Here is a 27252-nt window from a genome sequence, read left to right as displayed (position 1 = left end):
ATATAAAGAAATAGGGTTGTAGGCCTAACTATTCTCTTAGTGATCAAATTATTACTTTTTTAATCAAGAGAAATGCAGTTCTTATATATTAAAAAATATATACTGATTAATATTGATATCATATTTCTATATTATAATTCTGTGCACAAGCGTTGATCAACATGCAAGTTTCTTCTTTTTTTTATTCAAGATTTTCATTTATGATACACCCTAAATAGCGATCAATATTTTTATTAAATAATTGATTATAGATAAAAAAAAAATGTACTGTTGCACGCCTAATCAAAAACAATTTGAACACCTCACAGGTAAGGCTGTCTTGCACCATACAAGCATGACTCATTCTCTGGGTGGATTAATGTGAGCTATCCTTATTGTGGATTAGTGAACACATTGCATGGGCCGGGAATCGAACCTGGGACCTTCTGCTTCCCAGGCGGGCTCTCTTTAAGACTGCCCTAGAGAAAGATTCAGCTCCTCTCTCCTGGGGAGCACTGCAGACACTGTCAGCTGTAATACTTGTGCACAGAAATGAGACCGTTTAATGAAAAGATTAATCTTTAATTATTACTCTTCTTCAAACATTAATCTATCAGAACAGCAGCTTCTGGTATGGCACTTCTCTCCAACAGTTTGTGAGGATAGAGTGTTGCAGTCCCGCTCCCGAAGAGCGGCCTGGAAGAGCATTTCTAATTCATTTTTCCCATAGATTTTTCAGAAAGTATTTATGTAAAGACATTTAAAGTCTCGGACAAAGCCAACTCGGATGGTGACAAATCATGACAATAAACAAAAAAATTGGGGTCAAACAAATAATTAGAAGAAATTGTTCGGCCCCAACATTTTTGTTTATTGTCATGATCTGTCACCATCCGAGTTGACTTTGTCCGGGGTTTAAAAGGTCTTTAAATAAATACTTTTTTAAACATATATGCGAAATTCTCTTCCGGGCCGCTTGTCGTCATGAAAGGGGGCAGGACTGCGACACTCTATTGACATTGATAAGTTTTTTTAAAAGACATTCACTTGCACTGTTCATCTTACAAAACCCTGTTAAGGCCATTTGACAGCAAGGTTTTCTACACTGACACCTAGGACAGAAGTTCTCAAAACCTTTTATGCCAAACCCCCCACCCGCCAAATTAATGTGTAGCATAGGCTATTTGTCCGCGAACCCCCATCTGAAAAATATTTATACCCCATACAAGATATTTGTTAAAATCTTTCAATGTGTCAAATTGTCAAATCAGACAGATCTAAGAAAGAGGCAAACATTTTGAAAATAGCCTATAAACGCCTCGCAATGCGAAATCTGATTATTTCGGCCTGAAAAGTTTGGTAACCCTTGACCGTCCTAGGGGATTGAGAAATGACCCTGATGGAAAGTGAAATGAGGACATTAGCATTAGTAACTATAATTATGTGATCATCTGTGCAAATAGCCACATCTCAATTTGAGATGCTTTAGACATTGATCTAACTCGCATACATTGTTAAGGTCATTGCATAATTTAAAAGGAGACAGAAATCAACTCATAAAAAAAGATTGTAAAACAATGAAATGTTATGTAAAATAACTACCGGTAATTACATTTCTTGTCTGAGACGAAGTGAAATTTAACTGAATTAGGGTATACAGATTATAATTAGGTACTAAAAATGGTAGCTCATAGAGAGGCCTCGACTCATTTTCCTCCCATTTATATGTGAAAGGTGGCAAAACCTTACTTGAAGTGCATTATTTGTGAGGCATCATAAGTGCAATATAGGTATACAATAATGCTTACATGCACAATCAGATAATTAAAACGCATTATAACACAACATTATGAATCTTATACAACTGATATGATGCAGTTATTAGAGAGAGTTCTCCCAGAAGGTTTTCAAACTTCCGGAGTTGTTGCACACTGTGCAAATTCTAAAACTAATTAATGATATCATGCTTTTTGCACCCATGTTGTGCGTAATGTACAGACTACAGTGGTGACTAAGAATCGAGACAAAAAACCGGTAGCAGCCTAGTCATGTGGTCATCACTTTTCCCCACTCTGGGAATTAAGTTGTTTAGTACAGTGGTAGCCTGGGCACCATTTCATTTCGGTATATGATCCGGGCTGGAGCCGGATGATATGCTTACGTAATGTTGTAGGCAATGGTTTGCCTACAACAAAAAGGAAGCTGTTTGTTGCTTCCTGTTTGATTAAAAGCAATAAAAGCTCTCGTAAGCGAGAGCTTTTATTGAGAGGGAAAAGGAAGTTGTCGCCGCCTGTTCATCCTGTCTGGCGACTACAAAACAATACTACAACATGACGTAACCACATCATCCGGCCCCAGGCGGGATCATACAGACTTTTGAAACAGAGGCGGTGGAAAGCCTGGTGAGGCGAGGTTAGTACAGTGGTAATCAAACTTGTTCATTTCAAGGACCTCCATAACGCTGAGTGTACAAATATGTGTAAATTGTATACAGTTGTTCTGTATTGACGGTGCTTCTTATTGTTAATTTGGAACCCCCCTTCTTCATCAATTGGTCATTGTGTGGAAGAAGATTCACGCACACAAACTACCTTTATACCTAAACATACAACATATGCCCATTAATTACCAAGTGTGTGTGTGTGTGTGTGTGTGTGTGTGTGTGTGTGTGTGTGTGTGTGTGTGTGTGTGTGTGTGTGTGTGTGTGCGTGTGCGTGCGTGCGTGCGTGCGTGTGTGTGTGTGTGTGAGAGATGACTGGGTGTGTGTGTAAGATGACTGGGCACTAAGGACAAGTGGGCACCTTGATCTAAAATTGGCAATTTTTTAGTTTCGTTTTTTTACATTCTGGGAAGAATAGCCAATTTTACATGGAGGTGCCCACTCTTCCTTAGTGTCCAGACTGCCCATCTTCCTGTTACCCTGTGGGATATAAGTATGGTAAAACCTACTGACCTCTTATGAAAATGTGGTACCGCTCCCTAAAAGTGTCTATAAGGCAGAGAGACACGCAGCAGTCCATAACGTAATTATAAAAATAAAACCAACATGTCTGTGTCAGTCGGCCGTCTGAGCCGTTTCACACACGGATGTGACGTGAATTAGCATTATTATTATTACAAGACTATGGTCCTCTGTGTCAAAAAAACAAACAAAGAAGTTTCTTATATAACTGTAGCTTCCAAGACGATAGCAGGATTCTCAATGTCGGCTTTGCTCTGGACCATCCTCAATTCCAGTTGGGCGGGGCTGGGTCTCTTCCTGGGACCAGCCATCTCTGAGAGAGAGAGAGAGAAAGATAACTACATAAGAAAGAGGCAAACATTGTGTGTGTGTGTGTGTGTGTGTGTGTGTGTGTGTGTGTGTGTGTGTGTGTGTGTGTGTGTGTGTGTGTGTGTGTGTGCGTGCATGCATGCATCTCTTATGTGCAGAATCTGCAGATGTATGTTTGTATACACACATCTCTTGAATGTATTACTGGTATTTATTTTAAAATATACTTTTTAATATATTTGATTCTACAAAACAGGGTTCTCTGTAAGCATCTAGGCATATCTAGGCTTGCACAGAACAATGGTTAATATATGTCTGTCACGACTATGGTCGTGTGTGGTTATGAGTAATTATGAGTGTTATGATTTATGAGTGTTATTTTGGATTATAAATATATATATGTTTATTGCTAATAGTATATATATATTTATATGGTGGTATATTGTTATAGTATATATATATGTATGTGGATTATCTTAGGCCTAGATGTCTTCTAATATATATATATATCTATATCTGTGCAGCAGTTGTTATGAACCTGTATTAGACTAACTCTCCTCCCATGCAGAGGATACTAATGGGTTTTCAGACAGACTGATTGTCATCAGCTGTGTGGCTGGGGTAACCCTGTTGGCCATGACCATGGAGGTCTGATCAACCTCCCTGATTGGCTGACGGTCACGTGAGCGAGCTAGCGGCCGCGGCTCTCTCACTACATAGCCCATTCATGCCCAGCCCAGCGCTGGGGAAACACTTCCAAGGTCTTTCCCCCATCCGTCGTACTACTACTACATGTCGCCAACTGTTTTGTTCCTTTATTTTGTGAAGCTGAACTTTTGTTAGCCAAGTTATTCCCTTCGGAAAGGAATAACTTTAGTTTTGTTTTTGGATTCCGTTTATTATGTTCATGCGAGTTAAAGAGCCATTTATTTTGTAAACTATTGTTGATTCTTATAATTTATTCATTATACTATTGAATAAATCCTTGTATTAAGGCCTTGGTTTCCGTTTCTCTCATATATTACATTACCTTTACCCCTAGACATATGGTTTTGTAACATATTTGGGAGCCCGTCCGTTTCAAAAAACAAATTAAGGATTCAGTTGTTCAGTTGGTTATGTTTTTTGTTTTGCTAGTATTGCTTTTGGTGGTAGACGGATTGGGGAGTATTAATGGTGAGTATGTTGCTCGTACCAGTTTGAGTAGCGGATTTTGTATATGGCCTGTATTTGGTATGGCCTCTGATGACCAGGGTGCTAGTACGGATGTCCTGTCGCTTGAGGAGCTACAACAGTGCTCATATTGGGAATTGTACAGTATTGCCAAACAATTTAACGTTCCTTTACCGCACGGTACCAAAAAGAAAGAGGCGATTTTCGCAGCTGTCTCACGGCAGTTGTTTTCACAGGGAGTCATTACGATGCTGTCAGATGAGAGTGAGGGGGGAGACGTATCACTCATTGTCGCAGAACCGAGTTCTAGTGGGGCCAATCAGTCTGACACTACGGGTGTGTTAGAGCAGGGCGAGGATCCCGCGGGGGACCCGTCTGCTCAGGCCCCACATGATTACCCACGGGGCACTGGGGGGAGTCCTCAGGACATAGGGGGGGTTCTGCGCCTCCGGGAGCTTGAGCTGGAAATAGCACTAACAACGCTGAAGAGCGAGGAGTGCAAACTACAGCATCAGAGACATGAGCTCGACATGGCACGCCTGCGAGGCCAGACCTACCCCGACGAGGCGTCCGCAGGGGCGCCCGCCTCCCAGCAGCGACACGGGTCACCCCCAGGTTCCAGAGGAGTGGCAGCGTTCGACATAAGCAAACAAATCGCATTGGTACCTGCGTTCAAGGAGGGTGAGTTGGATAACTACTTTTGTGCTTTTGAACGAATTGCTGGTGCTGTTAAGTGGCCCAGGGAATTCTGGAGTTTGCTACTCCAATGTAAGTTGACAGGTAGAGCACAGGATATCTGTAGCGCACTCACGGTGGATGAGAGCCTATGTTATGATGTCGTAAAGGCGGCTATCCTTAGCGGTTTCGAAATGGTGCCTGAACATTATAGGCAAAAATATAGGGCCGCTCAAAAATCCTCTACTCAAACGTTTGTGGAATTTGGCCGTGAAAAAGCCACATTGTTTAGGAAATGGTGCAACGCGAGCAACGTACACACTTTTGAGCAGCTTACTGAGCTGATAGTGATGGAAGATTTCAAATCATGTATCCCAGATCGTATTGTTGTCTATCTTGAGGAACAAAAGATTAACTCAATTGCTAAAGCCTCTGTGAGGGCCGATGAATATGATCTGACGCACCGTTCGGGTGTTTCTCCGGTGCGTAGCGGGGAGGGTCTGTTCAACATGCAGAAAAAACAGCACAAATTGTCACAACCGAAAAGTCCACCGAGGGGCGCAAGTGCAGCGCCTGACAATCGTGCTTGTTTTTACTGTCATGAAGTGGGCCATTTGGTTTCTCGCTGCCCTAAAGTACAACATAAGCAGCAGAAAGAGAATGGAAATGGAAATGTGTATTCAAAAAAACCAAAGGGTGTGGGGTTTGTGCATACTATTCCTCGGTCTGCTTCCGAGACAGCTATGGCTGTCCGGGCGGAGGTAGAGGAGTGTTTTGATCCCTTTATTTTGCATGGCTCAGTCTCGCTGTCTGATAAGGAAAATGAGCGCGTTCCTATCACCATTTTGCGTGATACAGGCGCCTCACAGTCCCTTATTTTACAGAGTGTACTGCCATTTGCGGAGAATACCTTTTGTGGTTCCGATGCATTGGTTTTGGGCGTGGAAATGATATCCTCTCGCGCTCCATTGCATATGATCCACCTACGCTCTCCACTTGTTTCTGGTCTTGTGCGGATCGGGCTACGTGAAAGTTTACCCATTGAAGGTGTGGGGATGATTCTTGGCAACGACATAGCTGGGGACAAAGTGTTTGCGTCGCTAGAAGTGGTTGAAAAACCTGTGGCTAACGTAGCTATGCCTGCGCTGGGAGCCCCACCCACTGTGTTTCCGGGTTGTGCTGTGACTCGCGCACAATCGAAAAAGTTTGATGACGAGGCTACGTTGTGTGACACTTTCTTGTGTGCCGAGCGACCAGTGGGTGATGCCCCACAGACACCGCGTAAGCGGGCTAGGAAAAGCTTGCTGGCTACTAAAAGTGATTTTGGGTTTGATATCGATAGGGAAACATTTGCGCATGCGCAGAAGCACGATCGCTCTCTCTCTGTGTGCTGGGAGGCAGTTACCAAAGTGGGTGAGGCTGCTGGGCCGAGTGCATATAGTGTAGAGGATGGCCTCCTTGTGCGTAAATGGTTTCCAGCGGCTATCGGTGACTTGAAATGGAATGTGGTGCGTCAGGTTGTGGTACCTCAGGGTTTCCGTTCCCAGATTCTCAGTCTGGCTCACGACAACATTTCTGGCCACCTGGGCATTCGTAAAACTTATGACCGCATCCTACGCTATTTTTTCTGGCCGGGTTTGAATGCGTCTGTTACTGACTTCTGCCGCACTTGTCATGTGTGTCAGATGACGGGGAAGCCAAACCAGACTATTCCGCCCGCGCCGTTGAAACCGATCCCTGCTGTGGGTGAACCATTTGAGCACATCATGATTGACTGTGTCGGTCCATTACCGACCACAAAATCTGGTCACAAATACCTTCTTACTGTAATGTGTAGTGCAACGCGCTACCCAGAAGCGTTCCCATTACGCACACTAAAAGTGAGACCAGTTATTAAAGCGCTTTCTAGCTTTTTCTCTACTTTTGGTTTTTGCCGGTATCTTCAAAGTGACCAGGGCTCAAATTTCATGTCAAAATTATTTGCTCAAGTTGCTTCCACCCTTGGCATAGAACACAGACACTCTAGCGCTTATCATCCTGAGTCCCAGGGCGCGCTTGAGCGGTTTCACCAGACGTTGAAAGCGATGATGAAGAAATACTGTCACGAAACTGGTAAAGCCTGGGACGAGGGCTTGCCTTATCTTATGCTGGCAGTAAGAGAGAGCGTACAGGAGTCGCTGGGGTTTAGCCCAGCGGAGCTGGTGTTTGGCCATACGGTGCGCGGGCCGTTGCGTGCGTTTCGAGAGGGCTTATTAGCCAACGCAAACTCGCCGGTGACTAATGTATTGGATTTTGTTGCGGGGTTTCGCGAGCGATTGCACAAGGCCAGACAGATGGCTAGCAGCTTTCTGAGTAAAGCTCAAGGTAAAATGAAGGCATGGTTTGACAGGAAGGCTGTGCATAGAGTGTTTGCTGTGGGTCAGAGGGTGTTGGTGCTGCTCCCACTGCAAAGCTCAGCCTTCCAGGCCAAATTCAGTGGTCCTTATGTGATTGACAAAAAAATAAGTGAAACGGATTATGTGATCTTGACGCCCGATCGTCGTAAAAAGACAAGGGTTTGTCATGTGAATATGCTCAAGCCGTATCTGGCTCGCACCGAGTCAGATACTCCTGTTATTCCCGCAGTTGTCGCCTCACTTTCTGCAGCAGCGCCGTCACTTTATTCCCCTGAGAGTGATGGGCTGCGTGTAAAAGGTTCGTCTGGGTCACGTCTACAGAACTCTGAAATATTGAATGATTTACCGGGGTATTTAAAACATTTGGGTCCCCAGGCGCAAGCAGACATTATTGATTTGATGGAAAATAATGTGAATCTGTTTTCAGATAACCCATCATGCACATCAGCCCTTTCTCATGACGTAATTGTACAGAAGGATTGCCCTCCTATTAAGCAACATGCCTATCGGGTTAATCCAACCAAGCGTGCTTTACTACGAAAAGAGGTTGACTACTTGTTAGAGAACGGGCTGGCTGTTCATAGCAGCAGTGCGTGGTCTAGCCCCTGCTTGCTGGTGCCTAAGGCTGACGGGAGCCAGCGGTTTTGTACAGATTTTCGTAAGGTTAACAATATAACGCAGGCTGACAGTTATCCGCTCCCGAGGATGTTGGATTGCGTGGATCGGGTGGGGTCTGCTAAATTTGTAACTAAATTGGATTTGCTAAAGGGTTATTGGCAAGTGGCTTTGACACCCCGTGCATCAGAGATCAGTGCATTCGTGACACCAGACGGTTTATACCAATATACAGTGATGCCGTTTGGCTTAAGAAATGCACCAGCGACATTTCAAAGATTAATGAATAATGTACTAAGAGGCGTGGACAATACAGAGACTTATTTGGACGATGTTGTGGCATATAATGATACTTGGCTTGAGCATATACACACTTTGAGACAGATTTTTCAGCGGTTAGGAGAGGCTAACCTGACATTAAATTTGTCAAAATGTGAATTTGGTTGTGCGACCGTAACGTATCTTGGGAAGCAGGTTGGTCAGGGCCAGGTACGTGCTATTAATGCAAAAATCCAGGCTATTCTAGAATATCCTGTGCCGAGGACTAGGCGTGAGCTCCGCCGGTTTTTGGGCATGGCAGGTTACTACCGGGGGTTTTGCAAAAATTTTGCTGCCGTCACTGCGCCGCTGACTACGCTGACTAGCGTCAAAAGAGTATTTATCTGGTCGCCTGCCTGTCAGTTAGCGTTCGAATCCTGCAAGGCTCTCCTCTGCAGCACTCCAGTCCTGGCTGCGCCCGACTTCACCAAACCGTTCAAGCTGGAGGTGGATGCCAGCGCCTGTGGCGCCGGTGCTGTCCTGCTCCAGGAGGATCTTCAGGATATCGATCATCCCATCTGTTACTATTCAAAGAAATTTAATTCAGCGCAGGGTAACTATAGTACCGTTGAGAAGGAAGCTCTCGCCCTGTTACTTGCATTACAATTTTTCGAGGTATATGTTGGCTCAAGCCCGTTGCCTATTGTTGTCTATACTGACCATAATCCCCTTGTGTTCCTAAGGCAAATGCAAAATTCAAATCAAAGACTGATGAGATGGTCCTTGATGCTACAGGACTTTGAAGTGGAAATTCGCCACAAGAAGGGGACGGACAATGTCCTTGCGGATGCCCTTTCCCGGGTTTAAGGTGCTCTCTTCTTTGAGAAGAAGTTATTTGGGGATATAACTTCTTTTCGGGAAGGGGGGTGTCACGACTATGGTCGTGTGTGGTTATGAGTAATTATGAGTGTTATGATTTATGAGTGTTATTTTGGATTATAAATATATATATGTTTATTGCTAATAGTATATATATATTTATATGGTGGTATATTGTTATAGTATATATATATGTATGTGGATTATCTTAGGCCTAGATGTCTTCTAATATATATATATATCTATATCTGTGCAGCAGTTGTTATGAACCTGTATTAGACTAACTCTCCTCCCATGCAGAGGATACTAATGGGTTTTCAGACAGACTGATTGTCATCAGCTGTGTGGCTGGGGTAACCCTGTTGGCCATGACCATGGAGGTCTGATCAACCTCCCTGATTGGCTGACGGTCACGTGAGCGAGCTAGCGGCCGCGGCTCTCTCACTACATAGCCCATTCATGCCCAGCCCAGCGCTGGGGAAACACTTCCAAGGTCTTTCCCCCATCCGTCGTACTACTACTACATGTCGCCAACTGTTTTGTTCCTTTATTTTGTGAAGCTGAACTTTTGTTAGCCAAGTTATTCCCTTCGGAAAGGAATAACTTTAGTTTTGTTTTTGGATTCCGTTTATTATGTTCATGCGAGTTAAAGAGCCATTTATTTTGTAAACTATTGTTGATTCTTATAATTTATTCATTATACTATTGAATAAATCCTTGTATTAAGGCCTTGGTTTCCGTTTCTCTCATATATTACATTACCTTTACCCCTAGACATATGGTTTTGTAACAATGTCTTATACTGTTTTTAACTCTTTATGTGTTAATAAATAAAACTGAAAACTTTTAGTGTGGCTATTTTCACAATATTTATCTGTGGAACAGAGTCAAACTAAATGTAATTCCTACAATTCCAAGTGCTTATAAGGATTATGATTATTAATGGGGGATGCGACCTGAAAGGTTTGGGAACCCTTGCTCTATCATCAACAACCAAGAGTAGGACACCAATGTCATAATTGACACAGTTATTAACACTAGTATAATACCGTGTGCATAGGTCATGGTCCTCTTGATGACATGGTGCAACGAAGACAACGTCTTTTCACAGGCAGCCTAAGAAAGAGAGGGAGAAATAAACAGTTAACAAACGCTCTACATACCACAGTGTCACACAAAAGTACCAAAAGAAACGACACGCTTTGAGCTTGTAGATCTTTCCCATAGCAAACATAAGGACACATTATGGATAGTTTAAGCAGAAGGGAGTTCCACCGCGTCTCAAGCCTGTGGTAGTAGGCTAATCTGGTGCATCTCAGAGGCAGGACAGGTAGCAAGAGGAAGGAAGGCACTGGAGCAACTCAGACAGTTTAAGCCCTTTTTAATTCACAGGGTGCACACTGAATTAAAAAAGGGTTTAAACTGTCTGAGTTGCTCCAGTGCCTTCTTTCCTCTCACATTATGGATTGTGTTGCGTTGTGTTGTGCAACTATTGAGCATTTTCGAATACAAGCAGAAAATAAATATTTAATCAACAAATGGATTAACCCTAAACATATAGTTAAAATAGCACATCTACAAGCTATTACTAACTTGCAAAAGGTTTTTACTTTTTTGTTCAGATTTTCGCTTATGTCCAAAATAGTGACCCATTATGAATCAACTATTTTATTAAACCAGTAAGACGCCTGAGGGCAAGAAGCGACCTCGCCCTAAAGGGCGAGGTCGCTTGGGTGACAGCAGACTCCTGGGCGAGCGCTGGCGCTTTGGAATGGGGGGTCAGATCAACATATGTAATTAATTCTGTACTGGCCATATATGGAGCGTGTCTAGAGGTCAGCTCCATATATGGAGATCTAAGGGTGGCAGCGGGGGCAGTGTCTTGTACAGGGTTTGATAAGGGTCTTCATTTTGGGGCCTGTTTCGGCGGCTGCCGTAAAAACTTTGGGGGAGCAGGCCCGTCTAGAGTTTAAATGGACAGGTATCAGTCAAAAGGGAGACATCGAAGAGGAAGGATGGATGGGGAAGGAATAAGGATCACCATATGGAATGTCAGAACAGGTCAGCTCCATATATGGAGATCTAAGGGTTTGAGGTCAGATGTAGAGTTGCTGGCCAATATTGATGACATCAGGGATCTCCATACATGGCCTTAATATTGATGACAAAGCCTGGTCTCTGTTCCAAAAGTGCCGTGTCTGGAACGGATTATATCGTTACATCATGTTGTAGTATTGTTTTGTAGTCATCAGGCAGGAACAATCAAACAGAACTTCCTTTTCCCTCAAACCGGAAGAATAACAATAAAAGCTCTCGTAGCCTGTAGCTTTTATTGAGAAAAATCGGTTTGAGGGAAAAGGAAGTTCCGGAAGATTGAGGACTACAAAACAATACGTAGCGATATCATCTGCTCCCGACCGGTTCATAAACACAAAATGGAATGGTGCCCAGGCTATGCCTGTGGTGACCAACCAACCAAACAACACACTGCCAGGAAATGTCGCAATTATGAATTATTTCTTACAAACGATTTGTTTTATTAACTGTTACATTAACCCATATATACACCTTATGTTATGTTGTGTTGTGTTATACGTCATGCCACATGTACTGTAATCTCTCAAGCACCACGGCCCTAAACATGTAGTGTTAGTAGGATTAAACACAGAAGCACCCCAGAGGAAGTACACTTAATTCTGCATTCACCTGGGATCAGGCAAGCGGTAAACGGCAAACCGGAAGTCATGTTAGTTGACGGGCAGCCAGAACCGGCGACGGTAACGGCAGACGGCATCAATGTGAAAATATTTAATGTTTTTAACGTTCCGTGCTGTCCAGCAGGTTTTGCCGTTTTCCATCTACCGCTTGCCTGATTCCATGTGAATGCAGCATAAGGAAGTTTATGTTTCTACACAAAAAAGGAGGTACTGGCCCCAGGGGCAAAAAACCCAAACATTATTACCGAATGGGTTCCCAGATTGCATGTATTGTACTGTTCACCTTCAGGTCATTGGGATAGTGGTGAGTCCAGGCCAACAGCAGGGCAGCAAAGAGGTCTCCCGTCCCCACAAACACAGCATCTACTTTGGGCATCTCCATCCGTATCTTCTGCCCGGTCCCGTCCGCTCTCACTGTACAGGGTAGGAAGCAAACATCACAGTGTGGGGTCAAAGTCAACAATACTATTATTATATTGTTGCTTTTGGGCAGAAACCGCTTATCTCCATATTATAATTTGTGTTTTCTTCATAAATGAACGCCCTACTTGACGCCAAAGTTTGGCCAAACCTTTGTTATGTTCGAGTGGCGCGATTACATACAAAGTCAAGGCAAATATGCAACGTGGCGCGACCGGGTGCAATGTTACCGGGGCGGTGCGGACGAAGCGATCCATCGCCTCAGTATCTTCACTCCAACTGGAATAATCCAAATGAAGCAAAGTTCGCTTAGTTTCCACTAGCCCCTCCCTAACATCTAAGTCTACTTTTGTAGCTTTTGTGTGACGCTGTAGTATGATCAAGCAGAAAATGTATTTACAGAAAAAAGTTAAGAATGTTTAGAGTTAGAATGTGGAGATAAGAGGTTTCTGAAAGTAAAACGGTAAGGCGGATCTGTTTTTGTGTGCAGTTTGTTTACATCTAACTATTACAATAGCACAGTAAAGAAGTACAGTACTCTGAGTACAGTACACACTACAGTTCAGAACACAGTACAGAAACTACCACAATACAAGTATAGTTGCACCGCTCAGTTCACACGGGTGTGATTATACCTATCCTTTGGCTCCCGAGGGCCACCAGGAACTGGTCCCCACTTTTAGAGGGCAGGTCTGTGCTTGTAAGTACCACCGTCTCTGGTCCCATCGCATGCAGCAAGTCCATCACCTGGGAAACAACAGGACAGAATTACAACTAGACTTTTTTTTACAGCCACAATGACAGATGGTTTCTCATCCGATGGATCTTGGCCCATAAAAGAGTGGCGAGATATTCTGGCTGATTGATTCAATCAATCAATCAAAGTTAGGAATAAAAATGGGTTCCATTTGTACACTGAAGGTCCTAAAATGTCTGAGAACCAGTGATTTATGACACCCACCTCAATAGCATCTTTCTCCGTGCTGATTTTCCTCCCAGTTAACAGTCTACAAGAGACAATTAGAGAGGTTACACATGACGTTGACACAAAATGACACAGAAGAAACGTTTCTGTCACAACCATCATGATTCATGCATGTGTCATTCTACAAAGAACCCATTCAAAAGATGAGGTGGTCATGTCAAGTGTATAGGGTAGGGCTGGGCAATATCCATATCGTCGGGCAGAAGTAGCAGAAGCAGATGCAGCAGATCTGCTACTTTTTTCTATTTTGCTATTTGAATCCTGAGAAGTAACCATTTTGGACGTATGAGGTTTCTAAAGCAAGACATGGCCCTTGATGTAGAGGGGGAAAAAAGTACAGTCCCCCAGTGGTCCTTTCTGGTCATTATACTGTATAGCAGTGGTTCCCAAACCTTTTAGCTCAAGACCCAAAAGAGAAATGAGATGTTTACCTGGGACCCTCCATGGCAAAGGTTTGCAACCACTGGTACGTGGGCCTGTGCCGTTACGCGGCACATTTGCCACTATAGTCATACTATCCATGTTGATATAACATCATTTAGGTCAATGATCTAACATTATGTTGTGATATGATATGGCAGGTGGCAGCGGGGAGCCTACTTGAGTCATTGATTGCAGTCATTCCGTACTGTCTTCTGTGTTTTGCTAAGATGATGCGAGACGCGACGACGCACCTCACCGCACACACCCCCTCCCCACATGCACCTCACCTCACACACCCCCTCCCCACATCCACCTCACCTCACCTCACTGCACACACCCCCTCCCCACATGCACCTCACCGCACACACCCCCTCCCCACATCCACCTCACCTCACCTCACTGCACACACCCCCTCCCCACATGCACCTCACCGCACACACCCCCTCCCCACATGCACCTCACCTCACCTCACCGCACACACCCCCTCCCCACATGCACCTCACCGCACACACCCCCTCCCCACATGCACCTCACCTCACCTCACCGCACACACCCCCTCCCCACATGCACCTCACCTCACCGCACACACCCCCTCCCCACATGCACCTCACCGCACACACCCCCTCCCCACATGCACACACCTCACCGCACACACCCCCTCCCCACATGCACCTCACCGCACACACCCCCTCCCCACATGCACCTCACCTCACCTCACCGCACACAACCCCTCCCCACATGCACCTCACCTCACCTCACCGCACACACCCCCTCCCCACATGCACCTCACCTCACCTCACCGCACACACCCCCTCCCCACATGCACCTCACCTCACCTCACTGCACACACCCCCTCCCCACATGCACCTCACCGCACACACCACCCTCCCCACATGCACGTCACCGCACACACCACCCTCCCCACATGCACCTCACCTCACCTCACCGCAACGCACACACCCCCTCCCCACATGCACACACCTCACTGCACACCACCCCTCCCCACATGCACCTCACCTCACCTCACCGCACACACCACACTCACATGCACCTCACCGCACACACCACCCTCCCCACATGCACCTCACCTCACCGCACACACCACCCTCCCCACATGCACCTCACCGCACACACCCCCTGGTGAACTACTGCCGCAGCACTCACTCACTCTGCCTCAAACTGGTTTGGGGTGAGGATGTCCGCCATCGGCACCACTTTGTCCCTGTACACCGGGAGCAGGTTCTCTGGCACGTACTGGAACAACAAATGGAGCGGTTTGAAATAATGACAATTATTAACCATCCAGTACAGTACAGTACACATGCTAATTTTGTCAACTAAAACTATGACGATTTTTTTTCATGGACTATCTTTTTTCACTGACGAAAACTAAATAAAAACTAAGCTATGATGACTAAAACTAAGACTAAATATCTTGACAATTTCGTAAACAAATAAAAGCTAGACTAAAATGTTGGGGAGGGACTAGTGGAGAAGAGACCCAGTAGAACTAATAGACAAGTAATATTATGTTTGGTTGCGCTCGAGTGTTGCGCTCTGAAAATAGCAGATCTGTACACTCACTATTTTCAGCATGCCACCAAATGTAAAATCAGTCAAAGGCCCGCCAAAATATGCAGTAAAAGTTAACACTGTACAGTACACACACACACACACACACACACACACACACACACACACACACACACACACACACACACACACACACACACGTAGACTTAGTCTACTGCATTTGTGAGCTAATAATCCTGATCTAAAAAAAGGGTTTATGGTACTTTTTGCATAAACTATAAGCAAAAGGGTGCACAGCACACCAGTCCTTGTGAGGTGCCAGCCAACGGGAAAGATACTGAATGAATTTTTTGTATGGCCTAGACGCACACTCGTAGCTGCCAATGCCACACTTGTATTGAGGATACAGAGAAACCAACGTTTCAGACTTCGGACTTTTTGCATAAACCCTTACATTCCCCCGAACTGTGGAACGCACTCCCCCCCCCCCCCCCCCCCCCACCCACCTGAGAGCACCACAGTTGGTTGACTCATTTCACACAAAAGAATCAAGAGAGGACTAAAGACTTTCCTTTTAAACAAATCATTTTTATAGCTATGCCCTTATGTTTTAAATGTTGTGTTCCCGTTTCTTAGATGTTTTTAATGGTGTGATGTTTCTTTTGTTTTTATTTTATAAATTTGCTCATTGTAGCACTTTGAGATTCTAACGAATGTAAAGTGTACTGTGTTATAAATAATATCCATTATTATTGAAGAATAAACAAAACACTTTGATCTTACAAGCACGCTTATTGTTAGTCAAACAAAAATTTAGGTTTCATCATCACAATGCAAATTGAATCACTCGCTAAAAAAAAGAAACTATCAAACAGAAGAAGGTTTACCAGCTTAGCGTGAAATTACAGCTCACGCTCAAAGCTCATTAATAATAAACGGCCCCACTGTCTCATTTGGGGGCATGAAATGTGTAGTCCCTGTGTGTCTCTAATACTCTATGCATATTTCCCCAGGCAGATTAAGTCTAGCCCCTCTCAATTGTGGGAGGACTTCACGGCCGAAACGGTGACGAGCCAACCAGATTCGTCTGGAACCAGGCTATAACCAACCAGGGCCCAGTATGCAAATATGGGGCAGAATATTGCAGAAAAAAATCTGAGAGGGACAATACTAATATCCACGCAGTGTATTATTATCTCTACGTGAGGCTAGGAGGACCCTGCAGCAGTACACTTGACAAACACTGTAATGTCACAGAGGTACCAGTAGATGTCACAAAAACTAGATAAAGTGCCCCTCGGGGCACAGGTCTCCACCAGGCCAGGTCAGGTTGTGGCCTCCTGGTGGCGCTATATAGGCCAATGTGAAAAGTGTGCCATTTCTTATTATGCCATTAATTGGATGATTTGAGGCATTTTGTTCCAAAAATGTGTTTTGCAAAAATCCACCTGTTGGTGGCGCTATAACAGGCCAATGTGAAAAGGGTGGGATAAATTCTTCAGTAGTTAAAATAGTAGTAGTAGTAGTAGGAAAGTCTGTGAAAGATTTCACGTAAATTGCACGCTGGGTTCATGATTTGAAGCTTTTTGTTCAAAACGGGCCAATACTGCAAACTTTGAAAGCCAATGTTAGCCAATTAGGATGGAATATGAAATATCGGATAGATCAGTCTTGAATACATGACTATAGAGCTACTGTGTAACGATTTGCGGGATTTTTGGACAGAATCTGGAGGAATAACAGCAAAAAGTCGGCTCCCTGGTGGCGCTATAACAGGCCATTCTGGAAAATTAGGGGCAGAGGTTTATCGTTGGCATCCAGGTAGTGTGCGTGCAAAATTTGGCATCGACCGGGTTAACGGTGCCGGAGATTAGCTGGTAACAGACGGACTGACGGACACACACACACACACGGACGGAGTGCAAAACATACTCTCCCCCCATGCCTTCGGCCTGGTGGAGACAATAAGACTACTGAAATGAATGTTACAGAGTATATGGCTTTAATGCTTTGTTATGGAATCGATTAAATACATTTAGTTTGATTAATTGTTTCACCCCTAAACAGATAAATGCCAGTAGAACACTCACCATGGCACCGTGATCTCCCATAACAGGATCACAAACTGAGGAGAAAACATGACAAGAGAGACGAGATCTGTATGTAAACTGTATTCACAGGTTTATTTGGACATTACTTCACTTTGTCGGGCAGATATAAAAATGAACACAAAAAATATACATATATTGTATACTATACACCGAATTACGGTTACAGAGACTATTCTACACATTGCGGGGGAGAGGCTTTTTTTTTTTTTTTATCACATGACCGAAGTATTGTGGGATGAATCGGGGCTGCTTGATCTATTGTCCGGGTGTGTAGAAAGGCGATTGAAAGTAATCAATAAAAACATGCGCTAAACGCACCGGACCGTTGGGATTCGAAACACATAGAAAACCGGTTCCTGCATTCGGGGTGTTAAGGCTTTTGTGTTTTACCCCAGACAGTTTTTTAAGTTACTTCATTCAGTATTTAGATATTTGCCCCCTTCCTATAGAAACCCATTGTGTACTTAAAACTCAGTTTCAAGTTTCAACTATGTTAGAATCATCAAAAATACCCATATCTGATGACTGATATTGTCCTTTCTGTTTTCTTCTTTTTAAAATATCAATATCTAAATACAGAATATTACAGACTCGAGCAACTTAAAAACAGTGCTCACAAAAGCCTAGAGTAGACGTTAAAATGTCCTCAAACATGTTTGAAAGTGAAATATCCCTTTAAATGAACACTTGATTGTACAGTGTTGCTGTACATCTGGACTGAGTGATCGTTTTAACACTCACCATACACTAAGCTGGGGTTGGCCTTCTTCAGCTCCTGAACTATGTCCACCACCGTCTCCAAGAAGGACACATCTCTGCTGTATCCTTTGGGGAGAAGACAGTTTTAAGTGAACATTTAAGACATGAGGCCGATTCTACAAATGCTATCCTAATAGTTTTCTGAAAAATGTACGTTGCTACACCAGTGGTGCTCACACCTTTTCATGTCAAGGACCCCCAAAATGATGTATTTGGGGACGAATCCCCATCTCAAAATAATTATGTGCCAGGGAGGGACCCCAGAAGCAAAGATTTATAGTCAAAGATTTGTACAAACTTTCAAGATGTTTGGAAAAAGTGTGATGATCTAAAATGACACAGATGCGTTCCTGGATTGGTTATTAAAAGATGGAAGTTAGAAGTTAGAAATAAGTCCTTTGCATTTCGGTACACGCTTCAACTTAAACCACATGAACCACCAGCATCCATATGCTTCTGGGCATGTCACAATTGCTGAACATTCAGTGAAAATAGCAGATCTATATAAAGCTTGTAGTAGATTGGTTAGAAGAGGTTTATGGGGCCAATGGAAAAACGGAGGGGGTCTACAAAACCAGTCTCAGGTTATAGGCTTATGGCCTTATAATGACACATTTTGCTCAGTTTAACTACAGAGGCAATTCAAAAGTTAAAGCGCAACAACAGAACATGATGCCTCAGGGTTAACTGACTTGGTAGAAAAAAGAAAGCTTTCTATCTCATCTCAACCCACACAGCAAATAAGCAGATGCTGTGTTATTCAGTTTTCCTTGTAGGCATTTTCAATGCAACGGTGGCTTTAGTATGAAGGTGCCGCTTTTGTAACTCATGGCTGTGAAAATATTATTGCTAAAGTAAAGATGTGCGGTGCAGGCACTGAAACGGAGCACACACAGCAGACTAATATGAATGAATGAATGAGAGAGAGAGAGAGAGAGAGAGAGAGAGAGAGAGAGAGAGAGAGAGAGAGAGAGAGAGAGAGAGAGAGAGAGAGAGAGAGAGAGAGAGAGAGAGAGATATTGAACAAGCTTTCTTGCACCTCGGAAGATAATTTATAAATGTATTGTCGTACGATTATCAAATGTTGCATCAATTAACTTTATTTCATGAAGGTCACTGGCTTTATCTTGACACTATAGTTGGTAAAATATTAGCCTTCTATTCCTAAGTCTCAGGCTCACCCACTGCCTAACCATGTTACAAAATAAAAAGGTGGTACTGGAAGCAGCTTGTGTTGCAGATCCCAAGGGCACTCGAATGATGATAATGATGTATGTACAGTAACTGAACAAAAAAGAAAGTTAATTTGTAGTTGGGAGGTCAAGAAATTCAACAGAAAAGGGAGTTAGAATTAGGCATGTAACGATGTATCGTATATCAATATATATCAATATTAATCCCAACGATATATATCGATTTAATGAAAAATAAAAATCTATTTTCTTTTTTACCCTTTTTTTAGGGGAGCTGATATGAAATGTGAGCTTTAATCATATGCCCTCATAGTGGTGATGGTCGTTGATGCTCATTAATACATCAAGGAAGGCAATTATGTTTCTGCACTGTCAAATAGGTCTACATCTATCCTAAGATGTCATCAAAGAAAGCTTTTTTTTTACTCGAACTACAGTAGGTTCTAAACAAGAAAGCATGTTTGCAGTTATTGCACAGACATTTGTCTGGCTCATTTCTCTCCAAAAGCTCTTGAATATGATAGAATATGATTAAGCATTACTGTAATTATGGTAATGTCACACTTCATATCGCACACACCATACCTGTAACTTACATACCTGGGGCGATCCGCAGGCCGCATTTGGCTCAGCCAGTTGAATACCCCTGGTCTAAGTCTTTGACCAAGACTTTTTTTAAGTTGTACTGGGTGCACATTTCATACACCTGAACTACTCCTTTAAGTGGATATATAGTTCACCTCACCTGTCAGGACATAGTCATAGTGGTTGACGTTATTGAGTTTTATGCCCTCGTACAACACGTTCAGCTCCTCCGCCGTCAGCACTTGACCCTTCCAGTGGGCATAACCTAAATAAAACACACAGAAGAGAAGATTCAAAGTGAGAAGGACAAATCACATTTTAGGCCATGAAACTTACTGACACGTTTTGGAGCCGTTGTTCCATCCAAGTAAAGTAAACGACAGAATTAACATCACTGGCCTGTAGTAGGGCATTTTTACGTCAACAATCTCAGGCAAGCTTATTATCATTCACTAAACGGCACATGTATAGCTACACCATGACAAAGAGTAAGTTCAAGTTTTGAGTAAGTTCAAGTCTGTGTGATTATGTGTTTGCACTTGATACAAAGTCACCAGCATAGGCTGTCTCTTACTAGATGAACCTCTTCAGACATACTGTGTACTGTACTGTACTGTACTGTACTGTACAGTACTGCTGCATATATGGGAGTGGGATTACAAGTTACAACTGTTGTGGGGTATGTGGCTGTGCTTGGTGGCTTCAGCCTTCAGTTGGAGCATACACCAGACCATTATGCTCCTCCAGGGTGGTAGTAGCTGAGTGAGTAGAGGCCACCTGGGAATCAGAAGGTCACCCCATGTGCCCAGTCTATGTGTGTCGAAGTGTCCCTGAGCAAGACACTTAGCCTCTAACTGGTGCCCCCCCATGTTCTCAACATGGCCATCTGAGCAGTGCACTGAGCAGCCATCAGCTGGGTGAAGCTGAAACTGAATTTTCCGCCTGCTAAAAGTCTGTCTATCCGACTGTCATCAAACCCGACCCCATGTGTCCACATGGGGTCGGTTTGATGGGGATCGGATTCTGTCAGTGTCTATCTTCGGTTTCCTGTCTCTCTAGTCTACACTATACATCTTCAATAAAGCAGAAAGTGCCAAAAAGTAAACTAATCTGTGTGATATAATCCCCCAACTAGCCCAAATCATCAGTCTCAACAGCATGGTTTCATCAGAAATGTGTGACTTCACCCTCTTTCTGCTCCAGTAACAACATCACCCGCTCTATGTTCCCATCAGTGTTCTGTTCAGACTTCACTACGGGAGGCCTTCTCATACTGACACAGGGTCACATTCTGGGTTCAGCGAGAACTCTGTGCACCGGTATGGACCACAAATTAAATTGTACGTGTGTGTGTGTGTGTGTGTGTGTGTGTGTGTGTGTGTGTGTGTGTGTGTGTGTGTGTGTGTGTGTGTGTGTGTGCGTGTGTGTGTGTGTGTGTGCGCGTGTGCGTGTGTGTGTGTGTGTGTGTGTGTCTCCCGCCTGTATCCAGTCTTCTGTGTCAGTCAATAAAAGCCAGGAGGGTTTACTTCAGGTTAAGTGGGGGACAGAAAATAAACGAGAAAGAAGCAAGGAGTGAATTTACAACCCAGGCAGGCCCAGTCACCAGTTTCTTGGGAGGGAGGAGGGAGCGAGAGAGGCCTCTTTGACCTGGTGCCCAAGAGCAGAGAGACAAGTGGGGTTCAGGCAGGGTCTGCAAGAGAGAGCAGCTAATGAGAAAGTCCAGAATAAGATAAGAAACAAAAAAAAGAAAAGAAAAAGAAACATTAGGTAAGCATCAGTAAACCCCTCTAATTAACTTTGCTTTTGTTTAGAAGGAGCCCAGCGTGTGTACAACCTTAGTGGTTTTCAACCTTTTCAGGCCACAACCGCCCAAAATGATCACATTTGAAGCATTTGGAATTGGAGGAGTTGAGGCATTACATTTAGTTTGACTCAGTTCCCACAGATAAATACTGTGAAAAAATCTGAAAATAGAAGCATGTAGACTGGCTATTTTCACAATTTCTGCCTCTTATATTATTTGACAATAAGTCTCCTCCAGTTGGAATAATACAGAATTCCACGATACATGTCAAACTAGGGGGGAGGCCTGGAAATGGAAAACAGGTTGACAGGTTAAGAAGCTCAGTGCCTTATTTTAAAGTGATGTATGGGGACATCTAAATATTGAGTGGACTGAAATGTCAAGTAAATGTATTTATGGTAAAATATGTGATGACCTGTATGGTGGCATTTTCCCCTAAAAGAATCTTGATGATAATCAAAAGCGGGTATGTATAAAGAATTTGAGTAGTAAAAACATCTCTGAAAAAAAGAGGTCTCTGTGAGGAGACTAGCAGTAAGGGCGGTGGTAAAAAGGAGCTGCTTTGTTAAAACTGTTAAATGCCCGATCCAAAATTGTAATGCAGACGAGACTATAGAGCACCTGCTAGTAGACTGCCAGAGGTCTAGAGAGGTGTGGGGTAAAATGTCACAAATTGGTTTTAATATTAATGTCACGTATAATGCAGTCATGTATGGAGTTTTTATTGAATTATTTTTACTGGACTATTGTTTGCACTGTAGTTAACAAGATATGGAACACCAAAAGTGCCATGGTGATTCACCAGGAGGCCATCTCAGGAGAGGTGGTATTTAAACAAATACAAACTGAACTGAAAAGACAAAGAACTGTTGACTCAAAAAAGAAAAGAAAAAAATTAACTGACACCATGGCACTTATTAACATTGTAAAAAAGTGCAACAAAAAAAGAAAAGAAAAAAACCTTTGTATTGAAATGCCTTGATATATTTTTGTACATCAATGTAAAATATGTATACATTGTAAACCCCTGAATAATTCTCAATAAAGTATATATAAAAAGCGAAAACAGGTTGAGAATCAGTCATCTGCAGTACTTTAGGCTACACTACTAGAACACCCACCAGTCTGTCTGTGTCTCATTGAACTTGTGCTGTTAGTTAACTAGTTAAGGCACAAAGTGCATGCATGGCCTTGTGGATCCCCCTCCTCCATTCTACAGCATGGCCATTCTATTTAGAGTAAAATAAAGCATGAATCTAATATTGTTGCTGTCGGGCAGAAACCAGTCACTCATATATGTTACAGTCTGCTTCTAGCGAAAATCTAACTAATTCAGCAGCAGTAAGATTAGCGTTTTCTCTCAGTCAGTTGATTCTTCATATCCATATGAGTGAAGCGGCCGGGGTGACATGTTTATTTTTCAAACACAGTTGTTATATGAGGCGATCTAAAATCGCCTCAATGGGGATTTCAATGCAACTAAACAAATACATGAACCTGGGGACTGACGCCCTCTACTGAAAGTGACGTCTATTATACGCTCTATTGGGCTTGCAGATCTTGCAGAATGTTTTCACTACTTTTGAAAATTTTGAAAAAAAGTGAAAGTGTCTAAGTGTTTTATACAGTAAATATTGAACCAATGACAAGTCAAGAGCTTGTGTGACAAAATAATACCTACATTGGATCCACTGGATCCACAGGTTCTCTTTTTCCCATTTTGGTTTTGGACATGCAAGGTGTCAGTGGTGGAAAAAGTACTGGTACTGGTATTTTGATGCAATGCATTGTGAGTTTGTAGATCTGCTATTTTCAAGTGATTAATGCATGTTTTGTAATAACAATCAAAATCTACAATGTAACTAGTAGTAACTACAGTTTTCCAAAAGTCCACACTCCCCTACACTACTGTGTGTGACATCATGCACTGTTACATACATCTAACCATGTTACGAGGAGGGTCATCTGATCCTTGCACGTGTGGCAGGCAGGAAGAATTTGTCATTTAAGCCAGGGCAGAACCAGAATAGGGCAGCACAAAGAGGGGATTCTTCTCCGGGAGAAAGTGGGGCACATGTGGGAAGAGATTCGCCACGGAGGGAGGGAGGGAGGGAGGGGAGGCACCCCCAGTTTGAAGATGAGCTATGCAAGAGGTTGTGAGGTGGAAAGGGTTGTATGTACAGTATGTGTGTTGCACAACAAGACCACGCGCTGCACTAATTGTGATTATGTCAAATTTGGATAAAATTCGCTTTATTGCAATGATCCACACCCATTAAAATCTGAGGCTGATTCTACGAAATAATTTCTTCTAAATGCTAACAAAACATATTATTTTGTGCTTTGTCTATATCAGTGGTGCTCAAACTTGACTTTTCAAAAATAGCAGACCTACAAGCTCATTGTTGAAATATAGTAAGTATAAAATATGGTTACAGTGGTTAAAATTGTGATGCAAAATTATGTAAAATGACACAGGTGCTTCTTTCCCAGATTTAATGGCTTATGGTATTAGCCAGCACTGTAATAACAACACATGAAAGTAGCTCATCGAGTAGGCAGTAAAATAATAGGGTCGAGTGGTTCGAGATGGGTGAGAGATTGAACACCACCACCAATTCCACTTGGACAGCCTAATAAAAACCACTGAAGTGCTTCACAGTGGGTAATTTAAAAGACACTGTTCCTCCACGTAGGGTCCAGGAACCAACTCTGAGGGTGTACAAATGGACCCGTAATGGTCCATTTGTACGCTGTGTACGCAGTGTATAATATCTGTACAATATCTGCATGTATGTAGTATGTTTATTTGTTCTATTTTACCCATTCAATCCAGGAATCAGTGTCATTTTAGATTTCAGCTAGCACATTGGTTTTTAAGTTTTTAAGTAAAATATTTATTTTGACAGGCCTTGATGGCGTTGTAATGCCTGATTTTATACTTGGTTGCATGATGAAAATAGCCGATCTACAAGCTCACAACGTGTCGTGGACGGTTGTAGATCTGATATTTTCAGAGCGCAACACTCGAGCACAGAAAATGACTTCAGACTTGTCTTTTAGTTCTACAGGATCTCTTCTCCGCTAGTCTTCTTCTCCATTTCAGTCTGGTTTTTATTTGTTGGCAAAATTGTCAACATATTTATTCTTAGTTTTAGTCATCATAGCATACTTTTTTTTAGTTTGTGTCAGTGAAAAACATTTAGTCGCCGAACATTTTTTGTCAGCAAACCTGTGTGATTGGAGAACTGCACCGAGTTGATGGAGTCCACTTCAAAACCCAGCACCTGCACGGAAACACCAGGGGGTCAACAAAGAATGGACAGCAGTGGTGGAAAAGGTACACACCTGTTTTTACTTAACCCAAGTTTTTGTTTCTATGTCAGTGGCGCTCAAACTTTTTCATGTCAAGGACCCCCAGAATTATCTGTATTTGGCTTGGGTCCCACATCTGAAAATATGTTGTTCCAGGGACCCCCCCCCCCCCCCCCCTCCTTTGCTGTGAAAGAATATATATATATATATATATATATATATATATATATATATATATATATATAAGATTTGCGCCACATTTTCAAGATATTAAAAAAAAAAAGCAGATCTACAAGCTTGTAGTGCGGCATGAGCTTGATGTGCTATGAGCTTGTAGATCTGCTATTTTTCAATAACTAAAGTATAACATAACCCCCAGAATTATCTGTATTTGGCTTGGGTCCCACATCTGAAAATATGTTGTTCCAGGGACCCCCCCCCCCCCCCCTCCTTTGCTGTGAAAGAATATATATATATATATATATATATATATATAAGATTTGCGCCACATTTTCAAGATATTAAAAAAAAAAAGCAGATCTACAAGCTTGTAGTGCGGCATGAGCTTGATGTGCTATGAGCTTGTAGATCTGCTATTTTTCAATAACTAAAGTATAACATAATGCTTAATACACCAAAAGGGGTTCCCACCCTGAATGGGTAGAAATACTCTGTTACAAGTAAAAGTCCGGAATTCTAAATGTACAAAAGTACTGGCATCAACATATGTAGTTAAAGTACCAAAAGTATTCACTTTGTGGAATATCTCATTTCAAGTTTTCAAATGTATACAAATATTTTGAAAATAGATGAGGCTGAAGTGGTTTAATGTAGTCTAGGCTTTGTAATAATAATCTAAATCTTCAAAGTAACTAGTAACTAAAGTTTTAAAATAAATGCAGTAGTATTTGGATCAGTAGTATTTTGGATGTATAGTGGAGTAGAAGTAAAAGTATTGGAAATTGGAAATACTCAAGTAAAGTACAAATACCTCAAAATTGTACACTTGTAAATGTACTTAGTTACTTCCCACCACTGCAGACAGGTGTTAAAACAAGACACTGCTGCACTCATCAATGCATTCTGTGTTTGTCTAGTGTTGTTTTAGGCTACATGTTTGTCACATTTTGTTTGAGTAAATAAATGATGGCAGGTGGCCTCTGCTATTCTCTGCTGTCTGTGGGATTGTGGGAATCACATGAACCAGCTATTGTGACAGTAGATTAGGTCAAATTCATTCACTTTCAAGTTTGCTGAATCAATGAGAACTTATATGTTAATTTATTTATTGCAGAACACTGGTAAAACGGTTACAAACGTGTCTCAATCAATGTGTCATTTGGGGAAGCGAGTTCAAGCCACTTTACCATCATCTGTCATCTACATGATTAGCCATGGTTCACATGACATTCATGTTTCTGGGCTACTACATGATGAGTCTTGAAATGAGCTCTATTCACTCTCATGACATTTATTCAAATGCAGTGGTTCTCAAACTTTGTTTTCTTCCAGTGACCCCATAACAGTCGAGTTACATACAATATTGCAGACTTACAGAGTAGGCTAGTACAACATCCTCGGACCTCATGTTGAGAACCACAGCCATTCATTATTTTTTCCTCTCACTCTCTCTGACCTCTTCTTACCTGCAGTGGGAATGTTGCAGACTTGTTCCCCACGTATCCCCTGACAACATGACTCTGAATGGACAACACACGGCACTCCTCCATATCGACCAATATAAAAGCAGGACTCACTGGTCACACAGATTTTGTTGTCACGGCTTAAATACGTTTAAAATGGCAATCACGCAATAAGAACAAAGCGACAGTAACGCGGCGCTGGCAGCAGGTACGCTGGAACTTGTTATTATAGGACGGACGGAGGAGGAGAAGTCGAGAGAGAGAAGCAGCCGCACTGACATTTCCACAAAGCAACTGAAGTCTACATCCCATAGCCCAGGGGGGCACCCACGGTGTGATTGGTTGGTTGGTTGGTTGCCGAGCAACCGGCTTAAAGGCTAAATGACCTACAAGCAGTTTAATAAAGTAATCTTTACTGTACTAGTTTTTTTTTTTTATTCATATTATTATTACAGCACTTATACTTTTACAATTTTCAGTACTTTTACTAGTTACTAGGCTAGTCACCTTGTAGATTT

The 27252-nt window shown here is 42.7% G+C and overlaps 1 protein-coding gene across 1 annotated transcript; it reads right to left on the bottom strand.

Moving 5' to 3' along the window:
* Positions 1-842: 842 nt before the first annotated feature.
* Positions 843-27004, bottom strand: LOC308331191 (pyridoxal kinase-like). Its single transcript, XM_080786437.1, has 11 exons — positions 26738-27004; positions 25009-25063; positions 20133-20237; positions 18177-18260; positions 17415-17449; positions 14960-15045; positions 13345-13390; positions 13019-13130; positions 12247-12377; positions 10296-10362; positions 843-3254 (listed from the first exon to the last, which is right to left on the bottom strand). The coding sequence occupies exons 1-11, from the start codon at positions 26819-26821 to the stop codon at positions 3142-3144; spliced, it is 918 nt and encodes a 305-aa protein (XP_080642563.1). The 5' UTR covers positions 26822-27004; the 3' UTR covers positions 843-3141.
* Between the last annotated feature and the right edge of the window lie 248 nt (positions 27005-27252).

This window comes from Protomyctophum bolini (assembly GCF_963924005.1).
Source record: "Protomyctophum bolini genome assembly, chromosome: 16".
NCBI lineage: Eukaryota > Metazoa > Chordata > Actinopteri > Myctophiformes > Myctophidae > Protomyctophum > Protomyctophum bolini.
Note: the sequence above shows the minus strand (reverse complement) of the source record. Positions and strands in the feature narration are given on the sequence as shown.